The sequence below is a fragment of the Lactuca saligna genome, chromosome 4 (genome assembly GCF_052625555.1).
Source record: "Lactuca saligna cultivar CGN05327 chromosome 4, ASM5262555v1, whole genome shotgun sequence".
Lineage (NCBI taxonomy): Eukaryota > Viridiplantae > Streptophyta > Magnoliopsida > Asterales > Asteraceae > Lactuca > Lactuca saligna.
Window position 1 is genome coordinate 175,116,374 of NC_136420.1, and position 8,751 is coordinate 175,125,124.

The 8,751-nt window shown below is 32.5% G+C and overlaps 2 protein-coding genes across 2 annotated transcripts; both read left to right on the plus strand.

Annotated features, from left to right (window-relative positions):
* The first annotated feature begins 3,273 nt into the window (after positions 1-3,273).
* Positions 3,274-4,140, plus strand: LOC145040351 (uncharacterized). The gene has a single exon (XM_078988290.1). The coding sequence runs from the start codon at positions 3,274-3,276 to the stop codon at positions 4,138-4,140; it is 867 nt and encodes a 288-aa protein (XP_078844416.1).
* A 2,950-nt stretch (positions 4,141-7,090) lies between these two features.
* Positions 7,091-7,917, plus strand: LOC145038937 (exopolygalacturonase-like). Its single transcript, XM_078987140.1, has 2 exons — positions 7,091-7,609; positions 7,690-7,917. Exons 1-2 carry the CDS (start codon positions 7,097-7,099, stop codon positions 7,915-7,917), a joined length of 741 nt encoding a protein of 246 aa, XP_078843266.1. The 5' UTR covers positions 7,091-7,096.
* The last annotated feature ends 834 nt before the right edge of the window (positions 7,918-8,751 follow it).

Sequence of the window (8,751 nt, forward strand, 5' to 3'; positions counted from 1 at the left end):
CTTTCTAAGAAAGATTCGCGCAGCGTTTCAGCGCTCACCTTACTATACTAAAACTACAGAAAGAGAAGTCGAATCACGAGGGACCGAAATGCTCGGGGGATAAGGAGAGAAAGACTCTTGAATCAAGAGAATGGTGCAAGAAATATGAGAGCCCAAGGCTCTTATTTATACTAATTGAATTTTCAAAAACTACTCTCCATAATTACTTAATGACCTTTTAGTTATATAAATAACTAAACACCCCTCTATAATACTATTTTAAATGGATTTAATGATCTTTGTACTAAACTAATGTCGAAAGAACTCAACATTAGTCTTATAATGACCACATCGTGGATACCTTTCTAATGATATATACATATATATATATATATATATATATATATATATATATATATATATATATATATATATGTGTGTGTGTGTGTGTGTGTGTGTGTACGTATACATGATTTATACTTTATTTTAATACGTAAATATGCTATTATAATTTGTAACTCGTTCATACGAACTCCGTTTTTGATGTTCTTTATATCCACGCGTAGGTGGAGACGTACTCTACAACTTTTGTTTAGACTCCGTCGGCTAATTTTGACTTTATTTTTAAAGTTATATTTTTAACAGGCCGGGACAAGATTGGTCCGTTAAAATCTCATAACTTCTTTATCCGATGTCCATTTTCGTTTGTCTTTTTATCGTTATGCTACTAATAACGAGATCTTTGATTCTTGTTTAGGTTGTGTCGGCTAAAAATCAATCGATCTAAAATTCGAATTTCGGGCTGTACACCGCTAATCCGAAACTTCGAAAAATCATAACTTCTTCATACGAAGTCAGATTTGGGCGTTCTTTTTATCAATGTTCTTAGTTTAACATATTCTACGACTTTTGTTTAGAGCGCTAAGGCTAAATCTCTCTCTATCATAAATTTACTATTTACGCTTCCCGGCGTCGTGCCGGTTCCGACGCGAAACTTCGATGGGTCATAACTTCTTCGCTATAACTCGGATTTCGGCGTTCTTTATATGTACAGAAACCTTGTGACATATTCTACAACTTGGTTAAGATTATTTATTCTAAATAATCTTTTTGTCGAAAAGTCATTTTCGACCCCTATTGCCTCTAAATTGACTAGCCCGGATCTGCGGGCGTTACATAGTTTCTTGCCCACCAAGCAACCCATAAGATAAGCCTAGAAGCCTTATCCATGGACGAATTCTAGGGCCTTATCCCCTTGAATTCGTCCACCCCTTCCTTGGGGCAACCAATGCCATAATTTGCAACTATCACATAATTACAATTCAACCCATCTAGTTTAATTAATTACATTTGATCACATAATTAATTCTAAATTAATTATTGACCAATGTTAATTAAACAAATATGATTTCTCCTTTAATATATTATTCCTATAAAATATTAATAAATCATAATAACCTCTTTCTCTATTATTTCTGCAGTCAAGTTGCTTTGGTGAAGACAACCCAAAAGAACCATGCACCACCGGATCAAGTACTTACCAAATATGGTTACAGGCTTAGACACTAATCCAACAACTTGAGAGCAAAATGGGTGTGTTTTCGGCTGGAAAAGTGAGAAAATGACTATGTTTTCGAGTGAAACCATATATATCAGTTGGGTTTTTGGTCGAAAAGGGTTTCTCAGCTGAAAAAGGTGGTTGCGACATGAGATATGTTTTCGGTGCAAGGTCCTTGGTTCCAAAGGAAAAGATTTGATTTTTAGATGTATTTTATTCCTTTAAAATAAAATGCTTATATATATATATATATATATATATATATATATATATATATATATATATATATATATAATAATAATAATAATAATAATAAACATCATGTATATGCTTTAAATAATATTTAACCCTTATGTTTCTAATGAAATCAACAAAACTCAAATTTTATTTTAAAGTGGTTGACTTTTATTGACTTGAAAATAACGGATTGTTACATTCATCTTCTTGCTAGTGTTTGGTGTAAACCACTAGAGGTATGAAATTTGTGTTGTTTGCTCTCAAGGCTTCAACAACACAAGGATCATTGTTGTTTGTCAATAACAATCTATATAATAAACATCATTTATATGCTTTGAATAATATTTAACCCTTATGTTTCTAACGAAATCAACAAAACTCAAATTTTATTTAATAGTGTTTGACTTTTATTGACTTGAAAATAATGACTTGTTACATTCATCTTCTTGCTAGTGTTTGGTGTAAACCACTAATGGTATGATATTTGTGGTGTTTGCTCTCAAGGCTTCAACAACACAAGGATCATTGTTGTTTGCCAATAACAATCAATGTATGTTTTCCTAATCCTAATCATATTTTTGAAAATATGTTAGGTATCCTAGAGTTTCTTGTTTGATGTTCAAAGTTGTATGTTCAGTTTAAGAAAACATAGATGTATAATATGTTGGTTTATTAATCAGTTTGGTAGTCACAATTTTACATGCTTGGCTGAAATTAATGAGTATTTACTTTTCCTTTATTTAGAGATATTAGTTATTGAATAAATTAGAATGGGTAGAGGGGTTTGACAGATTCAAAAGGATTGTGTACGTTGGAGAATTGCAAGGGGCATGTTGGGAATGGGTGCTACCTTTACCGGTTCTTTTAGGTTAGTTAGTATTTTATTTTATTGTTTTCTTTCTTTAATCCCACGTGATGTACTAAGGCTATATATATATATATATATATATATATATATATATATATATATATATATATATATATATATATATATATATATATATATATATATATATATATATATATATATATATATATATATATATAGGCCTTCTTTTCCATATGAATTAACAAATGAGAGTTTTCATTTGTTCCAGCTTTCCTTTCACTGCACACTTAGAAAAGTCTTTTTTTCATCTTCTTCTTTCTATCGTTATACCTGAGTATTAAACAAAACACATTCTATTTCCTTTGGCTTTCATATCTCACATTTGGTATCAGAGCCCCACGGTTCTGGTGAAGGGGGTGTAACTCGTTTCTATTAGCAGGCTGAAAAAATTGCAGCCTCCATCCATGATCCATTTTTTCAGTGTTAGAGAAGCCTAACCAGAAGCGGAAGAGACAAGCAGAAAAAATCAAAACGGGTGGGATTTTGGTTTGGCTTGCTTGTTGGGTAAAAGAAAACGTGATAGGAAGAAGCTTTGTTTTATTGATTGGGGGAAAAGGCTCCTGGAACAGGTGATATCGGAAGAGGTTGGGGCTGTCACAAGAAAGGAAAAATGGTGTTGGCAGTAAAAGATGGTGGTTCAATTTCATATCAGATTTCGGTTTTGACCCCAACCAACTATCCAGTATGGGCAGTCACAGTAAAGTCCATCATGGGTGCACATGGAAAATGGGAGACCATTGAAGCAAAGGCATTGGGTGGAGAATCGGATCCAAAGAAGAAGAAACAAGCTCTTGCTTTCTTGTTTCAAGCAATACCAGAAGAGATGGTGTTGCAAATGTCCGATTACACCGATCCAAAAAGGGTTTGGGAAGGATTAAAAACTCGGTATTTAGGTGTGGATCGGGTAAGAACGGCTCGATTAGCAACTTTGAAGAGGGAACTAGAAAGCTTGCGTATGAAGAAGGGAGAAACCGTTGATGATTTTGCAGCCAAGTTGAGTGGTTTAGCTTCAAAAGCACAGAGTCTCGGACATGAACTTGAAGAAGTTGACTTGGTGAAAATGTTACTTGATTCTATGCCCAAGTCCTTTCTTCAAATTGTGGCGTTGATTGAGCAATGTTTTGAGTTGGATACAATGCTTTTTGATGAAGCCGTCGGTAGACTAAAGGCATATGAGGAGCGCATCAAAGGATCCGAGAAGGTGGAGGACGTTCATGGTGGGTTGTTTTTGTTAAGAGAAGAAAATTCAGATGGTTGTATGCATTATGGCAGTGGTGGTTCGCATCGGGATGGCTTTAGATGTGGCCGGGGAAGAGGTCATGGGTCCGTGAGGAGTCAAGATGGTAAGGAACGTGTTCGGGACAAGAGTCACGTAAAATGCTACAAATGTGGTGAATTCGGTCGTTACAACAACGAATGTCCAAAGTGGGAAAAAGAAGCAAACTTGATCATGGAGGAGGAGTCGGCATTGTTGTGATCTAGTGAAAAAAAACAAACCGTTTAAGGGGTGATTGTTGGTTTATTAATGGGTTTGGTAGTCACAATTTTACATGCATGGCTGAAATTAATGAGTATTTACTTTTCCTTTATTTAGAGATATTAGTTATTGAATAAATTAGAATGGGTAGAGGGGTTTGACACATTCAAAAGGATTGTGTACGTTGGAGAATTGCAAAGGACACGTTGGAAATGGGTGCTACCTTTACCGGTTCTTTAGGTTAACTAGTATTTTATTTTATTGTTTTCTTTCTTTGATCCCACGTGATGTACTAAGGCTATATATATAGGCCTTCTTTTTCATATGAATTAACATATGAGAGTTTTCTTTTGTTCCAGCTTTCCTTTCACTGCACACATAGAAAAGTCTTTTTTTTTTATCTTTGTCTTTCTATCGTTATACCTGAGTATTAAACAAACACATTCTATTTCCTTTGGCTTTCATATCTCACTTAATAAGGGTTGCATGCATACATAAGATTTAATTTGTTTTGCATAAAACTCATCAGTAGTATCAGATGCTTGACTTGTTTTCTATTGAATTGATTGCAATGGTTGAATTGATTAATTAGGGTGGGTAACTAAACACTTATGGATGACAAAACTTAGACGTGGAAAAATGCAATGTGAAAGCGAATAGCAAAAAGGTGACAGGTGACATATATATAATATTTACTAGGAGTTGTAAGAGTTTGCGACATAACATTATGAGATTTAACATATTTATTTATTAGAAAGGAAGAGGAGATAATGATAAGGATAAGAATTCTTTTATTTTATTTACAATCTTCCTATTCTAATAAATGAATAAGTTTAATATCTTATTGACAAGTGTTATTATATTAGAACTACTCATTAAAATTATATGTTCTTTATTATGCCATTTGTCAACATATTAATTATCCATTTCAAATTTTAAATTTTAAATTTACCATCTTAATTACATTCAATTTTAAATTCTCTTCACTTTAATTATATTGAATTAATAATATTAGATTAAAAAATAAAATAAAATTAATACAGATTATAATATAATATAACTTCATGTATTTATTTAAATCAACGATTATAACCTTATATAACTAAAATAATATATGTTAAGTAATAATTTATTTAAAATAATTGATTAATAATTTTGATTTTTAATATAAAAGTTTAATTAATTTTATAACCGTGGTTCTCACTGGTTATAAACTAGTGATTACTATATGGATAGATTTTCTCGATAATCATTTTGATATCCACTTCACTTTTACAAGCAAATCATATGGTGTTTTTAAATTATGTCAAGTATTAATCAAACGATTTTTAGGATATTAATGAGAAGATATAATATATTGTTAGTAAGGAATACCAAATTTAAAACACCTACAAGATTTTGGAGTATTTTCTACAAATATTCTCATCATAACTATATGATTTATATTTATATAAATAGTGAAAAGATTACTAAGTATACATTCCACAAAAATATACCAGTTCTAGCACTATACGTCTCTCTCGTTTGGCTGTGGCAAAGTAACTATAATAATTAAAATTTTCCTTTTTAAGAAACTGTTTGATTTTTTTTTTTTTCCGATTTCAATCTATTTTAATCGTTTAACTTTTTGTGGCTACTTTGTGAAAAACTTTTAAAAAACAACTATTATGTTAATTTTTTTTTCTAAGCTAATACTTATATTTAAAAATAAATTAATAAGTTAATAAATAAGTTATGAATAATGGCCACAGATTTTTATAAAAAATTCACTAATTTTCGGCTCATCTTCGAAAATATGACTATTTAAAAAAAAAATCATTTTTTGTGACTATTTGTGAAAAACTATTAAAAACACAACTACTATGGTCATTTTGTATTTTTCTTCTAAGCTAATGTATGTAAAAATAAATTAATAATTAATAATTAATAAATAAGTTATAAATGCTGACCACAGATTTTTTAAAACGACTCAGTTATTTTCGGGGTTTTTAATTACTCTAACATATATTACAATATAAATAGAATATCGAGTAAATCAAGTAAAAGATAAAGAGACACTAAATCTACGCAACTTAATATGTCAAGTTTGGAGCTTTACACCTTTACTATATAAGTTCTTCAAAAATCAGGAAAATAAATCAATGCAAAAAAAAATCAACAATAATGGTCTCCTTCATCCATTGGCTTCCATTCCTACTGATTCTCGCCGATGCCCGGACACCTCACTTTCTGAAAACCTTCAATGTCTTGTCATATGGTGCACGTCCTGATCGAATCACCGATAACAGCATGGTATATACATTCTTAATTCTGACTCTCACTTCATTTCATATAATTCATATCAAGTTCTTCAAATTTCCACTTGTTTTACACCTCTGAAATTCTTCGATCTGTTTTCGTTAGGCATTTCTTCGCGCATGGAAGGATGCTTGTGAACACGACGGCGGAGGTAGGGTTTGGATCCCGAGAGGGGAGTTCAAGCTTGATTCCGTCGTGTTCATCGGACCTTGTAAGGGACCTGTAGATTTTGTTATCAGGGGATTGCTTGAAGCTTCAAGTGATCCATCTAAGTTTTTCGTTGATCACTGGATCGCTTTCAGGTATGTCGATCAGTTGGTGGTCCGAGGCGGCGGTTATTTGCTTGGTAACGGCCGTTCAGCATGGCAGTTTAATGACTGCGCCACTAATTCCCGCTGCAAACCACTTCCAGTCGTAAGTCCATCCATTATTTTCCTGATTAAAACTGTAACCATTTTGCAAATCTGGAATCCGAAAAGAGTAGATACATTAATTTCTAAGCTTGATGTATTTGACATTTTTTTTTCGTAACGGATGTTAAAGCTCATGGTCTGGAGTCAAGATTGAAGAAAGTTGAACGTAATACAATTCTAACTAAAGTCACGTTCATATCAATTTAATTCTGATATGTTTTTTTTTTTTTAACTTGTAACAGACGATGCGATTTGATTTTGTGTCTAACTCAAAAGTAAACAACATCCACTCAATCGACAGTAAAAACGCTCATTTCAATCTATTCGCATGCCACAACATGAACATGAGTCACATTCGGATCCTTGCTCCAGCCTCTAGCCCAAACACCGATGGAATCCACATCGGGAGCTCAACCCAAATCAAGATCACAAACAGTCTCATAAGCACCGGTGATGATTGCATATCAATGATTGCAGGTAGCAAAGACATCATGGTTTCAGAGGTCCACTGTGGGCCCGGACATGGGTTTAGCATCGGTAGCCTAGGTGGGTCCCACAACGAAGAACACGTAAATGGTATAATTATACAAAATTCCACTTTAAGAGGTACTCAAAATGGGTTAAGAATCAAAACATGGGCACCCTCTCCTCCTAGCTTGGCTTCGGATTTTACTTTTGAAGATATCATCATGGAAAATGTCAATAACCCCATTTTCATCGACCAACAATATTGTCCCCAGCCTCCTTGCAACGGTCAGGTAAATCATTTCTACATTGTTATTGTTACTTTACTGTTACAGTGTTACTGGATTGTTATGTTTGTGATGTTTTTTTGTAGGCGCAATCGAATGTTCAAATATGGAATGTGACATTTAGAAAAGTGCATGGGACATCGAGTTCTAAGATTGCAGTTAAAATACAATGTAGCAAACACGTGCCATGCGAAGGTGTCAACCTCGTGAATATTAACTTGGAATATCGTGGGCCAGAGGGTCCTGTATCTTCATCTTGCTTGAACGTTAAAGGGAAATCATATGGTCGACAACTTCCAGCGGGGTGTTTATAGCAAATTAAAGTTTGCTTGTTTTTTATTATTATTAAAAGAAAGCCTGAAGATGTTTAAATTTAGCTCGGGTTGTTTGTGTAAATGAAACTTTGGAGGATTTTGTAATGGGATTTCCTTGTTTTTTCTTTTTCTATATTGTTTGGCTTTTCTTTTCTGTAATTTCAAAAACGCCATTGAACATTCTTTGATCGTTATGGGACCCATGAAGTGTTTGGATAAGGATGCCTTTTTATAAGGTTTGTTGCTCGGGTTACCATGTCTTCATATCTTCTCTAGAGTTCGGTAATTTGGATTCGGTTTCACCTCATTTATTAAATTGGTGGAAGAATTAAATTTATTCTAAGCTATTTAATTAAATAGGTTGAAATTTTCAATCCAACCCAACCTATTAGAATAATAGGTTGTCATCAGATTGACATATTTATCTTTTTTCCGATACAACCTATTAAATAAATAGGTTGAATTCGAGTTATCCATTTTGAACTAAAAATGTAAACAAAATATATAAAAAATACACTTTAGAGTAGTTTAAAGCCCAAATAAATACTCAAAGTAAAAATCATTCCCAAACCTATTCGTTGATTTATATTTGTACTAAACGAATTTTCGCGCGTTGCGCGGCGCAAGTTAAAAATATATTGTTACAATATAGTTTTCAGACATCTTTTAATTAATTTGATTCATCAATTTAGATACTTTTATTATTATTATATTACTGTTTTCCTTTTAACTATGTTAAAAAATGTATATTGAATTTTTTTTAAACCTTATTTGATATTTTATTTTAGGTTTTAAATTTAACATTAAATTTTTAAGCTTATTTGATATATTAAT